At 38.8% G+C, this 27715-nt stretch overlaps 2 protein-coding genes across 6 annotated transcripts in view; one reads left to right on the top strand and one right to left on the bottom strand.

Moving 5' to 3' along the window:
• The first annotated feature begins 1060 nt into the window (after positions 1-1060).
• On the top strand, positions 1061-10165 carry LOC137290321 (store-operated calcium entry-associated regulatory factor-like). 2 transcript variants are annotated; one of them, XM_067821153.1, is made up of 8 exons: positions 1061-1194; positions 2097-2243; positions 2357-2454; positions 3411-3503; positions 5134-5244; positions 6279-6391; positions 7729-7934; positions 8330-10165. In XM_067821153.1, exons 2-8 carry the CDS (start codon positions 2180-2182, stop codon positions 8731-8733), a joined length of 1089 nt encoding a protein of 362 aa, XP_067677254.1. In that variant the 5' UTR covers positions 1061-1194; positions 2097-2179; the 3' UTR covers positions 8734-10165. The 2 variants fall into 2 exon arrangements, with proteins under 2 accessions (XP_067677254.1, XP_067677255.1); XM_067821154.1 differs by having other exon boundaries at positions 1148-1451.
• Positions 10166-17326: 7161 nt separating this feature from the next.
• LOC137292207 (E3 ubiquitin-protein ligase Rnf220-like) overlaps positions 17327-27715 on the bottom strand; it is a 44130-nt gene continuing 33741 nt past the window's right edge. For 3 of the 4 annotated variants that reach the window (XM_067823771.1, XM_067823772.1, XM_067823770.1), the window contains 9 exons: positions 25671-25801; positions 24926-25058; positions 24338-24434; positions 23710-23796; positions 22959-22987; positions 22228-22303; positions 21818-21929; positions 20441-20515; positions 17327-20130 (listed from right to left, as the gene is read on the bottom strand). In XM_067823771.1, coding sequence (XP_067679872.1) covers positions 20059-20130; positions 20441-20515; positions 21818-21929; positions 22228-22303; positions 22959-22987; positions 23710-23796; positions 24338-24434; positions 24926-25058; positions 25671-25801 — 812 coding nt within the window. In that variant the 3' untranslated portion in view covers positions 17327-20058. The remainder of the gene's footprint in view (positions 20131-20440; positions 20516-21817; positions 21930-22227; positions 22304-22958; positions 22988-23709; positions 23797-24337; positions 24435-24925; positions 25059-25670; positions 25802-27715) is intronic. The other variant, XM_067823773.1, reaches the window with a different exon arrangement.

The raw sequence follows: 27715 nt of genomic DNA, 5'->3' as shown, positions 1-27715 counted from the left end.
TTCATATTTTGGTTTCGGAGGTTATTACTTTATTATTTGCCTTTTCTGATGGAGAGTGTTTATTTTTAACGTGTACGTTTGTCCTGAAACTTGATAAATCGGAGGAGTAACCCATGCTTGTCGGAAGATGCGACTAACAGGATGACTAATTTGGATGGCTGGCTTGGAAGACCCATGATCGGTTCCCAACTGTGTAGGCGATGTGTTCATGCGGTTGATCACAGGATTGTCTGGTCTTGACTCGATTATTTTCAGACCGCCGCCACATGGCTGGAATACTGCTGAGTACGACAAACAACAAACCAATCATCTTATGCCAATAAAAGGACTATTATGCACCATGATTATAGCCATAATGAACCTAACAATAATAAATTAATTATAAAGGGCCGTCTCCTATTCTCGTGGTAAACACATTTTCTGCCGAGGTCGAGGTTGTTGACATCATTGACCAATAATTAGGAAGTGGCCCAAGTCTGTGAATTATCAAAATTGTGCAGTCTAACAAATATTCGTGAGTTTTACCCAACTTGGAAAAATCGTAACTTTTTCCCGCCCTTTCCGATAAGATTTCCCTTCCTTACACCTAATAACGTTACTTTCTCGTTGTACCGCGGGAATAGGAGACGCTTCGAAATGTCAGCGGCGGACGACCTATTTTTTGTCGAGCTCAAGTGAGATAGTACGCTTGATGGATCAAGCAGTTGATAGATGCAAATGTTAGAGGGAGAATCTCTTCATTTAAAGACAACAAGCATACAAACGAAAAGAACCGTTTATATTATTTTTTCAGCTGATATTCGTAAGTACCGCGAGAATAGGAGACGCCAGTATAAAGTGAACGTGCGATCCTACTTAATTGAACGTTCGTAAGAACAAGTCGACCAGAGGGCTTCAGACATTGTAATGAGAACAACGACGAGAAGAACTGATCGCAAGAAATCTATGTCAAGTGCCAGACAGAAGAGTGCATACACCCATGTTGGAGTATGATGTTTCTGCCAAACTGTTTGAAGTATAAGTTTATGTGGTACGCAATACAAGTCTATTGAGTTATTTCCCCTTAAAATATTGTACTCCACACTACGCGTGCATCATACGCGGATGTATATCAACGAAATAGGTATTGCTGTAAAGAGTTGGCAACGAGTTTGCGCTCCAACAAATTGGATGATTCGTCAACAAACGATTGGTGTGAGTGTACAGTGGTGAATTTTCGTAATGTCATAAAACATTTACATCAGTGTAACCTATTTATAGGTAAAGGTTTGCTTTTGTTAGAGATATACGCTTTCGATACAAGCAACTGTCACCCACTAATATTGAGCCGACTGTGTTTTGACGAGCTGTTACTGCTGCAGCTGCTGCTGCTACTACTAGTGTGTTTTCACTTTTGATTATTCTGTTCTGTTACACCCGGAAGTGTTTCCAGCGGTTGATATTTTCCCCATGTAAGTAATTATACATACAGTGTGTATCATGTTTTTACAGTTCTGAAATATTCAACTAGCCATAGAGTACATATTAAGTCCAGCCATAGAATATATTTTTGTGCTCTACGAATAGGGTCCTTATAAATTTGGGCCTAAGTTTGGGATTGTTATGTCGAAGATATCATCAGTAGTCATTATTGCATGGCTTAGCAAACAGCCGCGATGAGGTCCTAATATATACAAAGGTAACTTTTCCGCCCATATGCCCGATTGTGACGATAAGGAAATAAATTATGTTTGAGTGGCATTTTTAGAAGTTGGATGTGTCTTTCAGTATGTTCAGACACAATTACAAAAACATGTTAAAACTTATCCTTATCGTATGAGGAATATAGATTCGGATGGTATGATTTGACCAGGATGAACATGATGAAATTTAAAGAGGTGGGGGGTGGGGTTGTGTAACGGGTGGAAGTCTTTCTCAGAAACCTACCTTTTATAAGTGAGATAATTTACACTTGATTACATGGGATTAACGCGAAACAAGAAATGTTTCTTATGCTTTATAACTTATACTATAAGTATTGCTAGTCAGTCAATGAATATTTATATCCAATCAAACAATGTTAATTATTGGTAATAGATTGGTCTGTTTATTTACAGTTACAAGCTTAAACCACAAATACAACCACCATCCTGTAGGATATTTGGAACCAGTGGAAGATTTTTTCAACATTTCTAACAAGATGACAGGGAAAACTCTTTCCGTACTTTTTACCTTGTCCGCAGTCTTCATTGTGGCCACACATGGTAAGTGCCCATTACTCTGTCCTTTCAGTGATCACCTTTCATTTCTAATATACTCAAAACAAGAAAAAACTTACCATTGTTAATCATAATGATTATCAAAATGAATTTTTCAGGTGCAATGGGTGACCGAGTGCTGCTTCGTGATATTTCTGCCTTAACACTGAGACATGGGATGCCAACAACTGCCCGCAGGTCACATTCTGTGCCACAGGTCAGTGTAATAACTGAGTTTCAATAGATATTGACATCCTAAGACATTGTGCAAGCAGGGCCAGAAAGTCAGTCCATTTACTTCAGTGTTTCACTTCATGGAATCAGGGGGCGGTGGGGTGACCTGGTGGTTAAAGCGTTTGCTTGTAATGCCAAAGATATGGGATCGATCCCAACATGGATACAATGTGTGAAGTCCATTTCTGGTGTCTGCCGTCATGATATTGCTGGAATATTGCTAAGTGTGTTATAAAACTCACTCTCTTCTTGGAATGCTCATGAATGTCGTGACTGGACTGAAATCCTATTCTAGGGACTTTAATCCCAATCCACCAGATTCTCCAAATCATTTAATCATGTCAGCATTCTCATCAACATTTGAATTCTTATTACACCAGTAATTATGACAACTAGTCAACAACAGAACATATCTGAAATAGACCACAAACTGATAAAAATTGTTACTTGTTGATCTTGATTGTGGCAGCAGTTATTGATTGGTTCAGGATAATTATTGATATTCATCAAAATAAAGCATCAAATTTTACCTGTAGGAAATATTTTTCATATTGTTGTGTTCGCTAATCAGTTTCCAGAGTTGTAAAAATGCAATTTAACAAGAAACTAGTGTACATGTCACAACAGGAAGTATCCTTGATCTTGGTTTTAATCGGAACCTGTTCAGTTTGCACACCATTATGATTATTTTATCTCATTAAGATCATGAGTTTTGTGGTTGTTTACAATCAATTATTGATTGATTCCTCAGCTCCAATTATGAATCTACAATTTTGTCTTATGCTGACTCATACTCTATAGCAATTAGTAAGAATAGGTATACATGATATTTTCATAGCAAAATGCAATAACCTGTGCTAGTTACAGCCTTAGACATGGGTATCTGTGATTGTGTCCCTAAACAAGAGTTTGTGGTATATGATTCATGTATTCTTTCAGGTGAAATGTGTTGGCGGATCAGCTGGTTGTCACGCCTTCGTCCCACAGGTGGTTCAATGTCAGAACCGAGGTTTTGATGGCTACGATGTTCAGGTTAGACATGCATTAGTTGCAGTGTGTCCATCAATAGTCAGTAACACCTGACACAGAGCCCATTAGTTACACTGAGCAGACTGACGCAGGCACAGTTTGTGACAAGAGGATATGAATGCTGGTTATTGATTATTGAAGCCTTTTCAGGAAATGTGTTACAGTCACTATTAATGTTGGTATATTACCATGAGTACTGAAGATATGAGGTGTGTGTTGACCAGCACATGTTTAATGGAAATTGGATTCAGATGTTTGTCATGGGGATAAGCAAGAATTTACCTTGAGTCCTGTATTTGAGGGTCGCTGGGACTCATCTTAATTTTCAGGCATCCTGGACTAAAAAATGGGGGTCCTAGACACTTAAATATTATTGTTAATACTTTGTTATAAAATTGTTGCAATTCAGTTACTGTTATTGTATTGTGTATCACAATCATCACAGTAATTAAACTCCATATGATATCATAACAATAACCCTTATTGTTACTTGATAAACATTTTTTAAAAAAAAGTGTTTTGACTTTTCCTGCATCCCTGTAGACACGCTAATCTAATTTGTTTCGTCCGTTGTCAATTTTTATACATATAGGACACAGGAATTTGCGTCATGTAAATCCCTGGGGACAACTATGCTGTCTTTGGATTTGGCAGATCCCGTCAGATAAATGAAGAAATCAGACAATTATGTTTTCAGCTACTTCCAGATACTGTTTTCATAAACAAGTCAGGCTTAAAGTAATGGTAGGCAGGGTTAACTTAAACTATCAATTACCTTGATCTATCATAAGGGAGTGACACAAATAAATGTTCAGCTTTCAACATGGAGGACCCCAGGTGCACAGTTCTCTTATTTGAATTGTACTGATGTCATTTAAATTACAACAGCTTGTTAAAACAAAGGTCCATGTATTCTCACGCTGCTAATTAACTCCCAGTTAGCAAGTAACATGGGCTAAAGAGAATACATGTACCAGTAACAGGATGTGAGGTGTCAACTGGCCGTTGACAGGCTGATTGTTTTTTTTTAGCAATATGGGGTGATGATGTTGTATTGTCCAGATTGATAGCGTCACTGGGACCAGAAAATGATGTCAGAATTCAGAATGTACAGATGTTGGATAATTCAGTGTTTATGATGAAAATATAGAAGAAAGCTATTCACAGGTTGTCGGATAAGTCAGATGTCGGAATGTAAAGAGTCCACTCACTATATCTGTGTCTGTGTGAGTGGAGGACATGTAAGATTGAAGAACATGCAAAGATAACATCCTTATTAACACTGAGTTTATCTTACATTGATTTGGTCATATTATGGACAGAATAGTATTATAAAGAATGTTTTCATAACCCATTCAATTTTTCAAGTAAATGTTTTTAATCAGTAAAACCATGGTAGATATGTTATTTTTTTTTTAACAGAAATACAAGACGCAATTTGTACCATTTTGAAATTGGTCTTAAACTTGTGTGCATGGTTCACAGTTATTAATGGTTCCAGACTTTACCGTAGACCCTGTTCAGTGTCTTTATTTTGGACTTTGCACCAAACCAGGGAGCTGAAAATCCATAGATATTGCCTGGGGTGTGAAACAGTCCTAAAGTCCAAATATTTATTTTTGTTTTTCCACAGTGGGAGTGCAAGACTGATATGGACAATGCCTATAGATTTGGCCAAGTCGAGGTGTCCTGTGAGGGTTATGACTATCCCGATGACCCTTATGTCCTCAGGGGATCCTGTGGGGTAAGTGATGAAGTGGCCTTGACAGTGACTGTAGTTCAGGATGAGTGTTTAAATTACTGATACATTAATGACTCATCATTAAGCCAATCATTCCTGGTATCATATATCTGTCAAATCAGTTTATCATTTTTAAAGGTGATGCATAATTGAGGAAGTTTCTCATACTGTTTGTTGGAATTGTTGCGACACAAGGAAATTTATCAGGATGGGCAACTGATGGAATCAGGTGTATCCCAATGGCTTGGCTGGATGCTCTTTATGGCTATCACTTTATTGTCGTTGTCCAGACTCGATTTAATGCTGTCACATAGCTTTAATGTTGCCAAATATGTCATTAAACAAGAAACAAGGAGATCAAATGCATTTGAGTGCTGAGTTTGTGTGAGAGGTATTTGTCTCACATCTAAACATGCAGGAGACATTCGCCTGATGGTTTCTGAAAACGTGTCTATGTTAGTGACCCCACTTATTGTTTCCATGGCAACTATATTGAAATGGTTTCCTTGTGAGGGTTTCACTTGTCCTTTTCATTATTAGGCAACAACATTGGTTGTTTCTCACAAGATCAATCACAAAATTGTCTGGACAACATACTCGAGTACCTACTCCATATTTTTTCAATATAGGAGTACTGGAGTACCATAAGAGCACATCTAGAGTACTGAAGGGAATTTAATGGAGTACCAGTAATTTTGTGATTCGTTTCTTATATGCATTTATTTCTGTTATGTTCATATATAACAATGCTACTCTTGCTCAGATTAACATGTCTGCAAATGTTTCTTCGACCAAACGCCATTTTTGTAGTCTGTATCTGCTACATGTTCTAAATTATTTCCTACCATATTGTGCATATTTTATATCCATACATATCGTAAGCCGATACGTCCCGTGTCATTAGCTCTGCTTTGTGTGGGTTTTTTTTATCCATATCCTAGTTGTAGTTTCCCAATATGGACATATGGACACTGGTTTACTGTCAGATCATTTGAAAAATTGAAGTTGTTGTTATTTTGCTAACTTTACCTTTATAGTTGGAGTACACCTTAGACCTTACAAAGGAAGGACATCAACAGAAACATTACCATAGCAACCAGCACAACTACTATGGCGACGACTACCATGACCGTAGCTCCAACTACTACAGGTAAGAACACTGGAACCCTCCATAGCTTACACATCTGCACAATACATGTATCTATACACTCTATAGCATCTGCTCAGGAGCAGGCCCGTTCCACAAAACAATTGTAGCGCTAAGATAATCGTAGCTCCCATAGTTTTGCATAGACTTAAGACTGTTGTAGCTCTTCAATCATTATGAGGAACGAGTTCCTGGAGGCTCAGTCCTAGGCTGTGTATTCCCGAAAGACCAAAGTATCATTGTTTAGGGGAGGGAGGAACCAAGTTTATGGATTGTCAGCTTCGTTAATATGACATTTCATCGTAGATGCTATCACTGTTATTAAGGAAGTGATGCTATTTAAAGAGCTTTTTAGCCTTAACCACAGGGATGAGAAATTTCCGCGGATCCGCGGAAATCCGTGTTTTTTTACATCCCCAGGGTCATTTTTCTGAAACGTCTAAATATATATACAGTGTTAATATTGATTTTAGAAGCCATATTTAGTGTGTAAAATGCCAAAATCCCCCAGACCCCCGACTAGTTTTCAGCTGTAAATGAAAATTTCCATTCTCATCCCTGTAACCATCTGCTGTGAAAACAGATATCTTTTTCTTCAGGTTTTATGCATGGTATATTTGGATTATATGTATCTCATCAATGTTCTCAAATGTTTTTCTGACAAGTTGTTTAGTTAACAGTGATAAAATTATTGTATGAATCTCAGAATGACATAGTTGTATAGCACTGAAGACTTCATAGTATCATAGCTAACTGCTTATTGTAATTTGGGAAAGTTGGTAGTTATTTTCAGTTTGCTGATACTATTACACAGATATTAAAGGGGACTAGTACAGTGAGTGAGTGAATAAGTTTAGTTTTACGCCGCACTCAGCAATATTCCAGTTATATGGCGTCGTTCTGTAAATAATCAAGTCTGGACCAGACAATCCAGTGATCAACAACATGAGCATTCATCTGTGCAATTGGCACGATGACATGGGTTGCTGAAGGCCTCTTCTACCCCGGTACCTTTACAGGTCAACTAGTACATAGAGACACTCAGAGATAAATGCAATAATTTACACTTCACATCCTGTCTTCAGCTCAATAACACATGACCTATAATAGTATTCCTCATGTAGGGGTGGGGAGGGTTTGGTCATAACATGCTTGTGTGTGTATATGTCCCTCTAGCCATAAATTATGAACAGTGCCTTAGCCATGTGTAATAGATAATGTGCTCACATGTGCATGAATACACACATTTAAGTGAATATGCATTTTGGAAATGACAGAAGTTTGAATTAAATGGTATAATCAAACTGAAATGTTTCAAATTGCTCTTTATGTTTATTCAGCAACCACAAGACAAGGCACTCATCCTTTGGAGGTGTCATTGGCCTAGTTGCAGCTGGATTTGTCATCTATATGATCTACAAGATGTGTCTAGCGCCTCCAACCAATACCGCTGGTGCTCGCCCGGACCAGCCGCCACCCTACACCCCCTATGACACCAACCAGGCTCCACCCCCAGGGTTCAAACCTGAGTTTACATCAGGGGCTGGTGAGTTCAATCATGAATCATGAGCAGTGAGTGAGTGAGTGAGTTTTTCACTGCTCTTAGCAATATTCCAGCAATATCACAACAGGGACACCAGAAATGGGCTTGATACACTGCACCCATTTTGGGAATAGAACCCAGGTTTTCAGCATGACGAGCAAATACTTCAACCACTATGCCCTGTAACCATGGAAATGATTTTCTTAAATAGCTGCATTTCAGGTTTTACCTAATTTGTGTTTCTCAGACATGGCAACCAAATATATTTTGCTTCATGTGTCAGTAATTCATGCCTCGCAAGAAATGTTGGAAATAGTGTTTTGGGTATATGTTGTAATACACCAGACATCCATGTTTTCTATCTTCATGTACTTATGGTATTATTCTGTTCCTTCCAGGTTGTGGTAATGCTGGCAACACAGGCAGCTATCATAACACTGGCGGATATGCCAACACAGGAACGTATGCCAACAGAGGAGGGTATGCTGGAACATCTACCAACACAGATGCTGGAAATGGATTCGGAGGCTTCTGGACAGGAATGGGAGCTGGCGGATTACTGGGATACCTGTTCGGCAGCAGCAACAGTGACTATGGCAACCGAGGCTACGCACATCGTCACCACAACACAGGGTCATTCTGGGGTAATGGAGCTGGCGGATGGGGTGGGGGTGGTTGGGGTGGAAGCAGTGGGTTCTCTAGTGGGTGGTCCTCTGGGAGATCCTCCGGAGGGTCATACTCTGGTGGCAGTAGCTCTGGCACCAGGACAGCCTCTGGGTTTGGAGGGACAAAAAGAAGGTAACTCATTCAGAAATGGCGTGATGGAGGGAAACATGCATTTCTTTGGCTAGAGTTCAGCCTCAAATAATATTACGGCCATAAAGGTTTTGTGGATGTTGGGAGGGAGGGTATAGGGTATTTCTCTACCTGCCAAAGTGAATTTGATTCCATAAGTTTAGAGATCAAGAGGGTTTTGTATTTGGTATCTTGTAACAGTACTATGTACTTGTTTAATGAAGATGGTTCACCAGAGAATGATGATCTGATGATGTGACCTCTCTCTCACATACAAATTATTCAGTAGATGTGACTCCTCCGATTCTCTATCATTTCTTATGCTAAAGAGGCTGAAGGTATGATATCAAGCCTTGAAATGCAAGCAGCTTTTTGTTTTCTTATATTATTTAACATGTTACACTTTATTTAAGTTCGAACAATATGTGCAATATGCAGAAGATTTGCAAAGGCAAAAGTTGATCTGCCTGATTTTCATTCTTTCAAAGAGTTCAGTGGGTTTGGGAATTTTAGTGATTTCATCTTCTTTCTTTAATTTCTACAATTTCTTCTCACTTGATTATCACGTTCCACATATTTGTTCAGTGGCCTGTGGATTTCTTGGTCTTTGTATATTTGATTGTAATTGATATGGAGAACAACCGTACGGACCTACTGTGTATTCCTGGATAACTATACATGTGTTTATTGCAAATTCAACATACGAAAGCAGGATCTACACTAGATTTGCTTGTGAGATTTCCACACGAACGTAGCTCAACTTGCAACTATCAAGTTTATTCTTGCCAAATGAAAATACCAATTTGAGAATTTGTTAAGGTTGTTTCCATGGTGACATATGTTTCTGCATTCCTTTATCAAAAAATAAAACTTGTTTTTGTCTGAATTATTTTTGACAGATATACTCTTTAATGTCTCAGTGTACATTATCTTGTTTACATTTCATATGAGAAGAACAAGTAACATACTTCATGATAAATATGTTTCGCTTTGTATCATTAATGAAACTATTATTTATGAATTTGCAGAATTTATATCTGAAATCTCATATGTCCATAAATGTTTTTTTTTAATGAATGTTGGTACCTTGGACAAAAGACAAGACTAAATGTTTGATGGTTCTGTCATGAGCAACTGGAGTGTTAGTTACTATATCATATATATACATGGAATCTTTAACTCCAGACTTAGGAAAACAAATATGATGGGATTCAAGAGATCATTTTAGAAAGGTAAAGCTTGTGTTTGTACTGCTCTTTCCAAGATATACAAGATGCTCTTGTCAAGCGTGTGTTTATGTAGAATCACATACTTGATTATCCTTGTCCAGGATATGTTTGTCTTCATAAAAGTTGTGAAGTCCAACTGATAATGCTATTTTTTGTAAATACAAAAGCAAATGTAAATATGTGAATCGATAATAAACAGTGTGATTTTGAGTTGTTGTTAATGTGACAGTTTAGTGTCAATGATGTGTTGCTGCAGAAAGTGAACATGGTTGTTGAGCTGACACCAGGTTACAGCTGTGGCAAGTCATGGATGTCTCCTTGTTGTGTCAAAAGACTTCAGTATTTTACCCAGTCTCCAGCTCAGAATGAAGAGTGTGAAATGAAGTCTTTCAGACCGTGTGTGCACACATGTCATTGTATCCTAACCATGTAGATCGATGCTGATGTTGATCACTGGATTGGTCCAGACTGGATTATTTACAGAGCGGTGGAATATTGCTAAGTAAAGTGTAAAACTAAACTACACACTCACATTTTCAAAGTGCTAGTGTAAATAATCTAGGGGTCTCCATTTTGACAAACAGACCTCAAGGCTCCCAACTCTCTCTCACTCACTGAGGCTATGTGTGACAGACTGGTAACCACGTTCAGATGGAACAGAATTGTTGGTGTTAGTGCAGTAATGTTGAACCTGACAGTATATTTCTTTTCAAAACGGCCATTGTGCAGCATATTCAACGTCCATGACAAGAACTGCACTCTTTCGTGTTTTCGACGAAGACTGGGTTAAATTCCCCAGATGAGCACAGTGTATGAAGCCAGGAATGTAACATCAATTCCACGCTTCCCAGGTTAACCAACACGGCCGTGGTCATTTTAGGTGCGCTTCATGCAACTGATCGTTCGAAGACACGATTCCGACACCCGGTGGTTAAAGGGTCTGTGGATGACTGAATTGTTTCCTCTACCTGCACAGCCAGAATAAGCATCTTTCCATGTAATTATACATATTTTCGAATAGAAACATGGCCTTCCTATTGCTAGGCTAACGTCCAACAGAAACCCATCAGGCCTCCGTCTCGCGTCTGATGTTGGAATTGATCAGTTTAGTGTGAGTGAGTATGGTTTTACGTCGCTTTTAGCAATATTTCAGCAGTATCATGGCGGGGGAAATAAAAAAATGGGCTTCACATATTGTAGCCATGTGGGGAATCAAAACCAGGTCTTTGGCGTGACAAGCGAACGCTTTAACCACTGGGCTACTCCGTCGCTTCACACACAATCCTGAAAACAAATTTGGGTGACACTTAGACAAGGGTAGTTGTTTGTAAGACCCCAGTCTCTGTGTGAGTATGTATTAGCAAACCATTCCTTTGAATTTGCTCACTATTGCTTTGTTCAACCAATCCTTACGAGATGCCTCATGAAGTGTAGACGTCAATGCATTAACAAAGCCATACGACATGACTCATAAGGCACTCGATCAGTATTTCGTGACAGTGGTGTGTGATCGGTGATTGTTATGGCTTGAATGATCAAATTAAGGGAAAATGATAATGAGCCCACTGTCCCGAGTGGTTCACTTCAAGATGTGACGCAAGTCCGAAGAGATTTATCTGTTTGACATTTGGTGAATTTATAAGCAGGGGAGGTGAAGACACAATCGGTCTTTATCTTGTTGGTTTGTTTAACTCTTCACTCCAAATTCCAGCTATATGGGGGCATAATCGAGCCTGGACCAGGCAATACAGGGGTCAGCATCATGAACATTGATCCACGCAATTGGGTTATGATCACAAGCCAGCAAGCTTGACCACCCGATTCCATTAGTCACCTCTAACGAACACATGCAGTTATGTGACGGTTCATGACAGTAACGGCGTCTTGCGGTAATATGAAGGCCCGTCAGACTTGGGGCAACAAGTGGGACATGCGGGCTGAATCGTCTCACTCTTGGTGAGTGAGTTTTAATTTTACGCCTCATTGCAATATTCCAGCAAAATCACGGCGGGGGACACCAGAAATGAGCTTCACACATGACGAGCCAACGTGATGACTATGAAACGTCAAACGTCCGTGTCAAAATGCTCTGTCTTCATATATGTTACACTTTGCCGTGTGTGCGGCCCTTAAACCCCGACAGGTCTTAAGTCCCGAATGAACATGTCTTTATTTTTCGTAGTATTGAAATGGTAGTTAGGTTGAAATACACTCTCATTGCACGCTTATCAACTTAACACGACTGAGCAGAAGTAAACCGAATGCTGTTCAACTGAGAAGTTGTGCGTAAGAAAGACGTACGACCTGGTCACATAAGCTCCGCCCACTAATGATTATTCATGTTCAGTCGGGACTTAAGACCTGTCGGGGTTTAAGGGCTCTACAGCCGTGCCTTGTGTGACACACTCTTTTATGTAAAAGCGTAATTGTAATCAATATCAGTACAACTTTCAGTTGAGTTCTACAGCGGAAATGTTGACGTCAACGTTACGAAATCGGCTGGTTAGCACTATATTCAATTCAATTCAGAATACTCATTTTCTAAATCCATTTAAATACGATAGAATGATTGTCTACTCCGGATGATCACGGGTTGCGGTACACGTAACAAATCGCGCCTTTTTGAATAATACACTTCGCGTCTGCCCAGACTGAGGAATATCATGAGACTCGTTGTTTCACAAGCCTGCGCAGACTTCAGACAATGAAACAGGGACTGGTCTGCTTAGAGCTATCCTTGATATCTGAGATATCCTTGTTTATCTGCCCAGTATAAAATTGCCATAAGCTGGAAATATTTTTTGCGCATGGCCAGGAACACGCCTTTACACAAACGTTTCTACACGTCTGAATTTGAACAAGATTCACTTCTCCTTACTCCATCCCAACATAACCTTGAAGACAAAGGCTAGAATACATTTTTATTAACCCATGCTTGTCGTAGGTGGCAACTAACGGGATCAGGTGGTCAGGCTCGCTGACTTGATTGGCACATGTCATATCTTATCTCATATGCGCAGATCGATGCTCATGCACTGGTTTGTCTGGTCCAGATTCGATTATACACAGACCGCCGTCATAGAGCTTGAACATTGCTGACTACGATGTAAACCTAAACTGACTCACTCACTCCATCCCAACCTTGGTGGTACTGCTGCATTTTGAATTGATGAAACGGGTTGCTAACTCAGCGAGTTATCTCCCTTCCACCAGAGTCTTTTTCCTATCAGAGGTTAAATGTGAACCACACTACGAAGAAAGGCAATTATTTTTTTAGATATAATCATCTTTCTAATGTTACTGAATAATGGCTCCAAAGAGTGATGAATCTATTTTCGGAATTATGCATGCAGTTGTTTCACAGAATATGTGTCCTTCAGCACTCAGACGAAAGGATCAGGTCACCCCAGTTACACATAGAGCAAATATGGTGTCGCTGCGCAGTGACGTGAACGTCCAACCCGCATAAGTACAGTTTCCAAACGTCATTACAGTTGCATTTGCAGTAATTTTCGTGGGAAAATTTCGATGAGCAGTGTATAACACTACACCGATTTCCAGCCAACAACTCAAGTCGAAGAAGGTGGCTTGCTCGAATAACATTAGACAGTCCACGATTTCAACTTCCACTTCTATTCCAGCTATGTGGCGGATGTCTGTAAATAATCGAGTCTGGACCAGACAATCCAGTGATCAACAACATGAGCATCTATGTGCGCAATTGGGAACCGATGACGTGTCAGTGAGCCTGACCACCCGATCCCGTTAGTCGCTTCTTACGACAAGCACAGTCGCCTTTTACGGCAAGCAGGGGTTGACACATGTCATCGGTTGCGCAGGTCGAAGCTCATGTTTTTGGCTTTTAATTCTGTAAGTTCCAATGTTTCTTTTGACACTTCTTCAAATAACAATGATAGAATTACAGTAAATACCATAACCATCACAGTAACTAGACAATGAATGAACAATAGCTGGACAGTGGCTGGATAGAGGCTGGGTAGATAGAAAAAATGTTTGTCCTCTGAGCCCACAACACACAATCCTATAGACTAATACTCTCTTAGATACTTAAAAACATGTCTGACTACTTCAGTATCTTGAAGCTCTCTCCCTTTCTCACACTCTTTCATTTCACATGTGTATGTTAAATCCTTCGTCAGGACACTAACCAGTCTTGATCAGGTCAGAACCCATAAGACCCCACAAGACAATAAGTTTATAAATCTTAGTTATTGTGGTATATCACAGCTGTCACCAATCCTGGGAACTAGTCTTGCACATCTGCTGGCAGCAGGGGCTGGCAGATTCTTATGGCATCATCTCTCTCCATGTACAGGTGTTTTATGTCACTGAATCAAATCCATCCTTCTTCTCACCAGGAATGTCTAGATGGCATAGAGTACAATGTGGTTACAGGCTTCACCTTCCCTGAAAGAACAAAATATTTGTCATGATCAAATAACTAATTTTCATTGTCATCTCTTTTTTCAAAGTTGTATAGATAAATTCTTGTTTCTCATTACTGCAAGACCCACTGATGATGAGGTGAGCAATGATTCAGGTAATTTAGATACACCCCCTTATGAATTTTTTAAGTGCCCAGTGTGCTAATCATGTCAACTATGGTACATGTGTTTCATTAAAAGATAATCTATTTTTGTTTTGTCTCCTAATTTGTATTCATTATACAGTTATTTTTGTAATATTTTGTAAGGTTGTACTGAAATTCTTTTTATGTTTTAGCACCTTTTATTCACAAGGGTAGGTACATTTATTCTATGGAGTGAAAACAAAGGTTATACATGTTGGTAAGTCATGGCACCGAATCAATGCATAAGTAGTATTCACAATAATAGGTACATCCATTCTACACACATCCATATACGAGTCTTTTTCAGCAACCTGTGAAGGTCCCGGGGGAAATAGGCCCTCGGCAACCCATGCTTGCCATAAAAGGCGACTATGCTTGTGGTAAGAGGCGACTGACGGGATCAGGTGGTCAGGCTCGCTGACTTGGTTGACACATGCCATTGGTTCCCAATTGCGCAGATCGATGCTCATGTTGTTGATCACTGGATTGGCTGGTCCAGACTTGATTATTTATAGCTGGAATATTGCTGTGTGCGGCGTAAAACTAAACTCACTCTTATTTTTCAGCTGTGAATAGGTACATTCCATTGTTACTACACAAAGATCATACATGATACATGTTGAAGAGTCGTGATACACCAGTCCGTGTTGTTAGTATTGTGTGTCATAGCTATACATTCGTCAGGATTTTTTTTTTTTTATTCTGGCAACATATCTTTTGAAATGCATTTTGAGGACGAAGTTTAACTTCTAATACAGCTTATGTATACTGGACAAAGTAAGTTAGGGATAATGGTATTTATAGGATTCATATTTTATCAGTATGTCAATGAACGAATAGATCATTATTCAGAATTTCAAAATTTACATATATCCTTAAGTATTTTTGTCCAGTAACAGCTGTAACTCTGAAATCCTACTTTGTAGGAGTCATACCCATCCTCGCAGTGGGAGACCTCATCACAGGGGCCTAAGTCCCAGTTCTTGAACTTCACGTGCTCTCTTCAACAGAACTTCTTTTGTCCCTGATACATGGACACCCCAGTGATGTAGATAGTCCCTGAGCTGTTTCACGTTTAATTCATTGAGATTTTCCACCATATACCGTAACGGTCTGCTCTCCAGAAGATAGTTGCATTGTAGGAAACTCCAAGGGAGATAATTTACCAACAGGAGGTAACAACACACATTGAACGGGGCTATAGCTTTACCCTTCATTATTGAGGCCAAATATGGTTACACATGAAACTACTAAAGGAGCTTGGAGAGGGTTTGAGACCATCTAAGACCTCTTCTCATTATAAGCACCATGTCTTTTCAGCAGCAGCTTCAGACCCAAGATGACTAGGGAATGTCAAGGCCAAAAGGGGGAGGTAACTGATGGGATGTGGTAGACTTCATAATCCTCACCAACAGGTGATTTTAAGGCCATCCCACAGCATTGTAAGTGAGTTTAGTTTTATGTCGGTTTTAGCAATATCCCAACAGGGGACACTAGAAATGGACTTTACACACTGTGCCTATGTGGAATATCAAACCCAGGTCTTTAGCGTGATGATTTTAACTACTCTGCTACCCTCCACACAGTATTGCAAGCTTTGGGATGATATGTAGACGGAGAGGCTATTGTTTATAAGACTTGAGTTTCTGTAAGGGCATTAGCAAACCATTCCTACTGCTTGGCTCAAATATTTTAATTTCAGGGACAGCATGCTTACTTACAAGATACGAAAGAGTAGCGGAGGACCTCTTATCTACTATGTTGGACTTAATATCACCTACATAGGACATACTATCTCCTACGCCCCTGATCATGTTAGCCACCTCTTGTAACCCGTATAATCACGGGTTTCCATATTTGGGGTTCAAACCCCATCCTATAGCATTCTGGCAGACTCAAAGAATAAACTGCAGCATCCTAGACAATTCGATCATCCATCTGCACCATCCCAGAAGATGGTCCGAAAATTTTTCTAAAACAAGTTAACAAATTAAACATTATGATTGAAATTACACTTTCTCAGCTAAGTACAAATTCTGGTCCTGTTGTTGGGCTGGGTCTCATCAGGGATTTGAACACACACTCTCAGACTCAGACATCTAACACATTCAGCTCCCGTGGCTTGTACTGGCGATCAGGTGCCTCACGCAGAGAGTGTGGGTTCAAATCGTGGATGGACTCCACATAATAAACGTACTTGGACGTTAATGAGAAAGTGTAATTCCAAATATAAAATGCATAACAACAGGCCACTTTCTAATTGGCATTGTGTATTCACTGGTCAACACTAGATCCCTTATTGTACTGTACAAACATCTCCTTAAACTTGTATATATGTTCCTCTATCCTCATGGTGTTCATCACTTGGACAATAACGGTGTTAGAACCTACATCGAAACATAACATTCACAGAGATTAAGTAGTTGTTCATCCATATATTGTTATCTTACTGCTCCAACTTCTAAATGCTCCTCAAAGTTAAACAGACCCGTGAAAGTCCCGGGGTAGAATAGGCCTTCAGCAACCCATGCTTGCCATAAAAGGTGACTATGCTTGTCGTAAGAGGCGACTAACGGGATCAGGTGGTCAGGCTTGGTGACTTGGTTGACACACGTCATCGGTTCCCGAATGTGGAGATCCATGCTCATGTTGTTGATCACTGGCTTGTCTGGTCCAGACTTTATTATTTACAGACTGCCGCCATATAGCTGGAATATTGCTGAGTGCGGCGTAAAACTAAACTCACTCACTCACTCTAAGTTAAACAAGAACAAACATGATTTCAAATTTTCTGGCATTTTATTTACACTTTTTGACCACAGTGGTGTACTGTGGAGAATATCTTTGGAATATCTTCAGCTCATAAGAACAATAGTCATACACACAATATCTACAACTCGTCGAGCATAGCACTTGATAGAGTTCCCCAAAGTCTGTTCTACACAAACAGATCAATTCTGCAAGGCGACAGTCTCCCATTCATAAATATAAGTACAAACAAATTGACCTACACATTGTCAAACTCTCCAGTATATTTCTATCACACAACAGGACACCCACAGTGAAACAGTAACTGCTGCAAAACAGACAACAGTTTAATGAACCAACTAAAAGCAAGGTTCAAGGTCACTTAAACCAATACATGTGCATTGACTTCTGATCATCTTTAAAAACGCCCACTACCTCCACTGGTTTTGTATTGAGTCATATGAATCTTGATAAAATATTTGTGCTATTTTAGTAGTCTGCAAAGAGACCTCACAGTCATCCCTCGAAACAACGTTCTGCGCAATACCATGGATTCAGTTAAACTTGGCTTAATTATGGGAGTAATCCTTGGCTCCCATAAAAAAGACCCAGCATATAAACAAATCCACTGTTGAGCTCAGATTAATTGCATTATGGAGAGGGATGACTGTAGTTCCATCCCTCCCTATCATCTAATTTCATAAGGAAGGTTCATATTGACAAGGGTCAAAGACTTTTGCCAACCTAGGACAACAAACTAAGATAAATCTGGATAAAAACCTGAACAATCAATAAATAATTACAGTTGCAGTGAAGTCCAAAATTCAACCATATTAGCAGTTTTGATAAATCAAAAATATTTAATCAAATTTGACTTCCCCAGCTTAGTAAGGACTATAATAAATATTGTACAACACTTTCATCTTTCAGCTATAGAAAATAATACCTGTATCTTCTGCCATAATATCGGTATGAGGTCATTTCTTACTAGCTTGCTTCAGCAGCATTTGTCTTAAAAAATGTCAATTTTCTAAAGTTGAAACATAAATGCAAAAGAATACATTCATAAGGATCGTGTAATTTTTCAATCTGTGAATACTGATCATCACACACACCCTCTTGAAGTATGTTCCTTTAGAAGTCTTTCAGTGTTTTTAAATGGTTGAGGTTCAGCTATGTTGAAACACTTCATATGACCCATAGAAGACACTGATAACAGGACTCTGCAAACACTTGGTCCAATACAAAACTATTGCTGCTGTTTTTTTAAGTGTGCTTTCAGAGACAGACCTAGTTTCTTCTGCTTTTGGACTAACACCTCAACGTTAAATTCTACAAATAAATCTTTAATTACTTGTTATTACAATATTTACGGTAAACACTTTATAAAAAATATGAGTTTTGAAAAGCAATGTACTTGAAATACTTAAAAAATCCCCAAATACAATGATCCCTTAGTCCTTAGAAAAGTTAATAAAGAGACATTATTGTATGTTTGATCACATTATCTCACCCTGCCCAGGTCCACAAAACACATACAGGTTTTGTAGGAGCATAGTCTGTCAAAAAATATACACATCCTATGTTGGGGGCAATTGCTATGACTATCATTGGAATACATACCTTTCTAAAACACATGACATGAGATACAACCACGGCACTACCGTCATATACTACTCAAATTGGGTGAAAGTACACCTTATTTCTTCCATGTGTTTGCCTGACATTTGACATGGATTGCTTGGTGTTATTTAACTTCTTTTGAGCAGAGTACACAAAAATCAAGAAAAAGTGGCTTGGACAACTTCATTTTACTCATAAGACCTTCTAACTACAAGACCTCAAACTGTTATAACTGGGAGATTTATTACATTTCTATAGAGATTTATTACATTGTATTTCCTATTGTAAAATGTGTGATTAACTTCAAGACTGGTTTTTCCTGCATACAAAAAAGCCCCTTACTGATATCCAATTTTCTGGTTCACTGAGACAAATTGCGCAGTTTTTTGCAAACAAGATAGGGAGGATTTCTGGAATAACAGGATCTGTTTACATTGGGTACACTCCTTCATAATTAAACACCAACAACTCCCTTATTATGCCTTAATGGTTCCATCACAAATTAATATAACGTCGCAAGGTTGTAATACTGTGATTTCCTACAAATGTTTCAGGTTTGACAAAAGCCAATAGTTCCACTTTTGAAATAGTCATAGTGTATTAGATTATCTACTAAAACATGTGACATAAGCATATCTTTCTCAAGAGTGCGCACCTCTCTTTCTCAAAAAGCTATATCTGCCCATGTTTGAATTCAATATTTCTGAAAGAAACATCCTGTGTTGAACCGATTATTTATTGACATCATGACTGTCGTTCAAGCTGACTTCAACATTAATACTGGTTGATAAAGATCAAACCATAAAACATCCACAAAATTGGGAACAGAATGAAACTAGTCCTTCTCGACTATGCATTATTCAAAATTATAACAACATATCATATAATTTATCTGTACAGTGCGGTATTTTTACATTACAGTGGTCTACTTTGGCATTAAAACCTTCATTTATTTACATTTTCACATTTAACACTTTGCACCAACAGTGCAGTTCATCAGACTTCATGTTCTCCTTCCTCCAGATCCTTGTACTGACTCCTGATTGGCTAAGCCACATACGAGTATCCACAGCCAATGGAAATTGTCCCTGATTGAAAACAAGACTACAAGCCTACTGACACCTGGTGGATGGGATGGGAACTAGAGATATATTCTTCGGAGATCAGAAGGGGAGGTAATCATGTTGCATTGTGGACACAACTTCTTCGCTCCCTGAAAGAAACAGGAAATGCAGAATGAATACATCTTAAAAATAGGTCAAGATTATGAAATGATTTGAATATCCTAATTGCTCTTGGAGATCTGAATTGGGTACTTGTAAGATGATTGGACTTATCTGAGGATTGAGTGATTACAGTGTTATCAATTTACCCAAATATTTAGAACACTTGAAGCACCCTAGGACACCTTCCTCTTGATCCACATACAGACAAAACATGTCCCAAAGTTTATAGACTTAACAGAGTAAGTCATAAAATATACATTCTTGTATAATAAACCATCTATACTTTGCTGCACATACCAGTGTTTTGAGCCAACACATTTCACAGTGGACATGCCAGCACTGTATTGAAGTCAGGGCATTCCTGTAAGGTTCCTGGAAAACATCAAATGTTTGTGTTTATCTTATTGTTATTTTCCATAGAACAGGGCCCGATTTCTCGAAACAAAATTAAGTTTGATCTCAAATCTCAAACTGAGTTTGACAATTTGAAACAGCTGAATTTTTATCTCAACTGCATTTTTTAGAATAAAAAGTCCAAACAACTAAAGAAATCTGCCCGCCAAATTCAGATTGTCCACTATGTTTGAACTGGATACCAATTTCCTTTCCTTCTGGAAAATGCATGTTCCTGCATTTTCTCAAATTTGAGCAAAAACTTGAACTTAAGTCAAAACTCAGACTTAAGTTTGTTTCCAGAAATCGGGGCCAGAACAGCTTCAAATGAATATTTTAAACTGACTGGGTTGCAGTGAGATGGATTTGAAAGATGTGCTTCACTGTATCTCATGAAGATCTGGCCTCCAATTTCTCAAAACAAACTCATGTCTGATTTTTCACTCAAATTTGAAAAAAAAACTCAATTAAGTAAAAAACTAACACAGTTTGAAATCTGAGTAAGTAAAGTTTCTTTCGAGAAATTGGGGCCTGTGAATCAAGAGCCAGGATGAATATGAATGAAAACAATGGACAAGCATGGCCTGGTTCTAACAAAACTTTATTAAATTGATAACCAGAGCATGTAGGCTTGGATTTAGACTTGAAACTTGTGCTACATGGTACAATCTACCACCATCTGTGTTGATTAGCAGTGGAGACCCACGTTTATAGTGAGTGAGTGAGTTTAGTTTTACGCTGCACTCTGCAATATTCCAGCTATATGGCGGTGGTCTGTAAATAATCAAGTCTGGAACAGACAAGCCAGTGATGAACAACATGAGCATCGATCTCCACATTTGGGAACCGATGACGTGTGTCAACCAAGTCAGCGAGAGTGACCACCCGATCCCGTTAGTTGCCTCTTACGACAAGCATAGTCGCCTTTTATGGCAAGCATGGGCTGCTGAAAGCCCTTTTCTGCCCCGGGACCTTTACGGGTCCCCATGTTTATAGCATTGATAAATAAATTATCATAACTGAACCCTGGATAAATAGACAACCTACAGTGAGCTAATGTTATTATCCATCTCCTGTTTGCCACGATTATGTTGAAGACAGAGACTCAGACACATACATTCAACAATAGCTGGCCAGCACAGTGAGTGCACATTCTCAGTAAGTACAGCTTCTATTACTTTTGTTAGGTCGAGTCCCATCTGGAATTCAAACCCTAACTCTCTCATTATGCCGCCTCAGCTACATCCCTTGGCCACAATGAGCAATCTGTGTCCTACTCACCATACAGATGAGACATTTCTGTCTCTCAGACTTCTCCTCCTCCAGATCCCGGAGTCGGGACCGCAGTGCACAGATAACTTCTGATGTCGATGAACCGGTGGTCGTGCTCACACTGAAATCATGACAAATTACAATTTAAGAACATCAAATTTCTGAATTAAATTTCAAAACAGTCAAAATTTTAAAACTGGCAATTCTGGTGTTTTTTAGTTAATGGAAAAACCTTGAATTTTCATTACTTTGATCAACTGTCTTTAGGTTATCATAGAATCTTCATTACCGGTGAGAATAGTCATCTGGTCAATCAAGTATAATTTTTAAATATCTTAGTGTACAAAATGAAACACCTGTCCATGCATATGAAACTCAGAGTACAATCCTTTATGAAGTTTTCAGTGGGCAGCACCTACCTTGACCCCTCCATGGGAACATCGTGGTTGTGGTCATGGGACTGCTTATTTTGACACTCTGGGGAGTTGGAATGTCCTGGAAATGAGCAAGACACAGAAATAAATAATTGAACTAAAGTCCCTGACACAGAACCTGTGAAGGTTTGGGTTAGAATAGGCCTTCAGTAACCCATGCATGCCATAAAAGGTGACTATGTTTGTCGTAAGAGGCGACTAACGTGATCAGGTGGTCAGCCTCGCTGACTTGGTTAACACGTCATCGGATTGATGCTCATGCTGTTGATCACTGGATTATTTACAGACCGATACCATATAACTGGAATATTGCTGAGTGCAGTGTAAAACTCAACTCACTCTTTGACACAGGAGTTTGGAAGTTTGAAGATATCCAGAGTGCCAGCATTTGGCAATAATTTTGATAAAGCTGCTCTTTGATCATGAGCTAACATCTGGTGGAAACACAACTTGTTATACTACTACTGGAACACTCTAACAATTAAGGGGACATGACTCTTAGAGCCTAAAGGCAGCATTCTATTATTTGGTGATCCTAGGTCGCTCTATAAATACAGCCTTTCATTTGTTAGCTCAAAATGGTGAATACTTGACATTTATCAAATCACTTTTTAAGTGAATCTTAATGTCCAGCAAGTCTAGAAAAGTGTTAATATATTTTTGGGGCAGGTTTATCTGGTTCTTAAACAAGTAAACAATAGACTGAGTTTACTTACCTTCTGTATGTGAAGAACTTGGATCAGAACTGAAAGACAGACATCATCATCAGTTTTACTTTTACAGCTGGGAGGTGAATTTGATAACATCCTCCAAAATACACTTGCTCAAATTTTTTTTTTTGAAAAACGCATAAATTATGCAGAGCTGTACAACATATAATATCATTACAAATATTTGAAATATATAACAAAGATATTTCCTAGTTCATTAACAAATCCAGTTGGTTTTATATCACTATAAAGAACAATTTTGTTTCTTGTTTTACAGATTTTTGTCCTCAGAAAACCTAAAGAGCAGGAGGGAAAAAAAATAATAAAAAAAAATTTACCACTCAAAGCAAAAACCCACATGAGTTTCCTTGTTAACTCTTTTGTTTCATATCAACTAAAAATTAGTTGAATGAGTTTAGTTTTCACACTGATTTCAAGTGTACTTCACCTATATCAACATTAACATCAGGATTATATTTTCTGAGCCGAGACCTCCTTTTTTTCTTAGTCTTGAAAAAATATGACTGACATATCCCCTTAAACCACCACCCCCCCACCCCCCCCCCAAATTGGTCTGGCTTAAAGTTGAAATGATATTGTCCTACTGGAAGCAAGCGTCTGGTACTGATCAACTGAAGATACCAATGTAAAGCTGGGATTCAAACTCAGTTGACTGATCCTGTCAAGACTAAGAGAGACTTTACACTACTGGGCCACCCAGACTACCTGAGAAAAAAAACAGTCTTGATCTACTCACCTGAGTAATGCTCCTCTCAAAGCCTGTCTTTCGCGGTCCTCACCTGGTTCATCCGCACTGACAGGAATCACATCAACTTCAGAAAATCTTCACAAGGTTAAAGAAAAGAAACATGTCTTTCAGATGCTCCTCATAATCATGCAAATTGCCATAATGATATCTAATGTCCAAATTGTACATTACGAGTGAGTGGGTACGTTTTCCACCACTTTAGCAATATTCCTGCAACATCATGGTGGTGAACACCAGAAATGGGCTTAACACATTGTCCCCATGTGGGGAATCAAATCCCGGCTTTCAGTGTGACAAATATACACTTTACGACTAGGCTACCACACTACCCTTGTACAAGATGAAGTCACGGTAACAACAGTTCATTTCTCCAAAACCATTTCGCAAACAAAAGATGTCTATCTATATTGTTACAGCCAATATATAGACAGATGACAATGGTTGATTAAACTCAGTCAGCAAGTGCAAACTTTACAATTTCATCAGATGCTGGTACTGGGAACTTGGTCTGAAGATTTCCACCTGAACCTGATGGTGTTTTATCAGCTGTAAATGTTCTAAAGAATATTATGGCAAGTTGGCTTGACAATGGTGTCCATTTGCAGTGTAAGGATACTGAGGTTTTCCATACTCTTCCGAATCATCCCCATCTACATTGAGATCAATATCTTCATCTTGTATTCTCCGCAAGTTCATTGTCTGGAACCCTGACTCTGTAACAGGCAAACATCACAAACTTCAGATGGCAATCAGTGTCAAATGCAAATGAAACGATACCATTCTTGTTTCAAACAGTGTAATGAATACATTTTTCATGATCAGTAATTCGCCAGGAATAAGTTACCAATCTGTAAATAACTGAGTTTGAATCAGACAAACCAGTGATTGATATCATGAACAACACCCTCGTACCATCAAACACTATCATGTAAGCCCCAGAACCTGTCCACCCGATCATTCTGCAACCTCAATCTCATGGCTGCTAAGGGCCTTTTACCTAGGGCTCTGAAATGAGTTGGGTTTTACACCACTTTTTGCAATTTTCCAGCAGTTTTCATGAGAAGTCTTTACTAGGAATGCGCTTGACACACTGTGCACCTGCGGGTAACTGACCCTGTGTCTTTGGTGGACAAGCGAGCATTTCTGCAACTAGGATATCCCACCTGTCACTGAACCGTGAAGTTTGCAGAAAAAAGCAACTTACTGGCAAACCCTCCTTGCAGCATGGTGGTCGCCCTGACCCTGGTCTGCCCTGCCCATGTATACTCCTCATACTGGTCTCCATCCCCCTCCACGTCCACTGGCTCATCCTCCCCTAGGTCTCCTCGGGTCTGATACTGTGGAGGAAAAGGCATTCACAATAAAACCTGATCAATAGTTACCTCCTAAGATCAATTTGTAAAAATTAGACAAAAAATCCTTGAAGATTTAACCTGCATATTTAAAAAAAAAATTCTTCTTTTAATCACAAAAAAGGTGGAGCCTAACATAAAAGAGTGAGATGTCTTTTAAGTTGCTTTTGACAATGTTCCAGCAATAACAGCAAGTGAGACCAGGAATGGACTTCATAGACCATGGGAATACAACCAGGGCTTTCAGTGTGACAAGCAAATGTCTTGACCACTGGGCTAACACATAGTCCAATATACTAGGGACAAACGCTAACATTCAATTATCAATATAGTCACAAAACTTGTGCAGTCACCTGAAAATGTTGTTATAAACCAGGTGATACTAAAATTTACCTTGTTTGTAACAAAGGATGTCTCGTGTGACTGGGAAATCAAATTTGGGATAGCATTACATTATAGAAAGGAATATTCTCTCAAAAAAGTTAACAAAACACTTATTCAATAGATACTGTCTTGGTACTATTGGTTCTACTATAATGGAGTGATGATGATCATGTGTCAAATCAATGGTACAATGTATCTATTAAGGTAACCAGCCTTCTTTAAGCACTGTTCTACATGGGCGTTGAGTTCGTCTGCATTCCCTGTCAGTCTGTCATTACACACCGGACATAATGTCTCCTTGTAACCTTCTTCCGATGGCTTCTTCTTCTTATTCCGGCACCGAGCTGCAAATACACAACAGAAAACATTTTCATGAATGTAAAATACAGAGATCACCACACCAACATAAAAATGGGGTCTCACTGATAAACTGTGAGTGATAGAATGATTGAGTGAGAGATAGATCGATCCAGTGATTTTAGCAATATTCCGAAAATATGGGCTTCACACATTGTGTCAAGGTGGACAATCAACTTGTGATAATAATAAAGAAGAGACTATCAAGAACACTTAAAGAACACATCCTCATCTTAATGATTCATTTGCAAACCTAATCCAACCTCCATGCCAACATATGGACTGTATTGTTCTGAGCTTACACAGCCGAAAGATATCTGCGTAAACTCTCGCTTGAAACAAGCAACAAAAGATGTTAACTGTTGAAATAATTATTAAAAACTAAATAAAAAGTTGGTGAACATCAATTCCTTGGTATTGCAAAACTTGATCTGTGCTCAGTTGAATATTGTAACAGGAATAACAGTGTTCAGTTGTTTTAAGATAAACAGGGATAAAAGTGGAGAGAAAAACACGGAACTTTATAAACTGAAACACTTTATGGCCTCAACAAAAGAGGACTATTTTCGTCTCCCATAATTCAACTCAAATCAATAGCTAGGAAAACTCTACAGCAACAATAATCTCCAAACTAATTCTTTTCATAACACAGATACATTCGCAGCATGACTAAAACCATAATCAATACAGATTAATCATTCTTTAAGACAAAGATAATGATCTTCCTATGTCTCGGATAAAGTTCAAGAAGTTTATTTATATCCTTCTGACCCGCGGTCGTATGAAATAAAATATGGCTAGCATTATTCGCGATAAGGATAAGATCAGTTGAATGACACAACCAGTCTAAATCATTCATGATCTAGTCAGTTTATATTAATCAAATTAAGCCAGGGAATCCAGGCATAGGAAGCCATCAGGGCAGAGAGACAAATTGTCGTGCAAAATACTCCGATTACAACCCAGCTTTAAAAGGATGGTACAGGCATATAATGATTATTTTGGAATCTAAGTCTGAGTATCAGAGGTGTGTACATTGTCGGAGGGATTTGTTTGAATAATAGAGCACAGGAAACGGAAACATGATCTAAGTATTGCAGCAGTGGTGTAACATTAATTCACACAAATGCTTTTGTCAGCTGTCGTTGGTAGAGGGATGCTGGCGATGGAGTTGGACCAGATGACCCTTGTTTTGATGGCCTGATGGTCTCGTGTTTTATAGATCTGTGGAAATTTATGAATGCTATTTTGTGACCATGGGAATTCATGAGAAGTAATAGTAGTTTTGATTGCAGGGAATGTGTCACACTGAACAAAAGCTACGACTCGTAAATCGCATCTGTTTTCCAATAAGTAGTATCTGAGAAACTCGCTATAAAATGTTTGGCATTTGTTCATGAATATAAGGCCAGACATTTTTCAAACATGGATTCCAACTTTGGTATTTAAAAAATATTAAACTGTTATTTTTCTCTTCCTGATAAACAATAAGTAAAATGCAGAAGGAAAACCTTACCAAAGAAGGAATAAGTTCCGAGTGTTTGACTGCACATTGACAAAGCAGTGATTGACTGAATATCGACACAGCAGTGTTTGACTGCACATTGACAAAGCAGTGATTGACTGAATATCGACACAGCAGTGTTTGACTGCACATTGACAAAGCAGTGATTGACTGAATATCGACACAGCAGCATTTGACTGTATATACCGACACAGCAGTTTGACCATACATAGACATAGCAGTGATTGACTGCATATCAATATCGCAGTGGTTGTGTATATCAACACAGCAGTGGTTGTCTGTATAAAGACACAGCAGTGTATATCGACACAGCAGTGTTTGACTGCATCTCAACACAACAGTGGTTGACTACATATCAAAGGTTAATCAAATTTCA

This window comes from Haliotis asinina, chromosome 7 (assembly GCF_037392515.1).
Source record: "Haliotis asinina isolate JCU_RB_2024 chromosome 7, JCU_Hal_asi_v2, whole genome shotgun sequence".
In the NCBI taxonomy this organism is placed as follows: Eukaryota; Metazoa; Mollusca; class Gastropoda; order Lepetellida; family Haliotidae; genus Haliotis; species Haliotis asinina.
The sequence above is the reverse complement of the archived record's forward strand: the minus strand, read 5'-3'. Positions and strand labels throughout refer to the sequence as shown.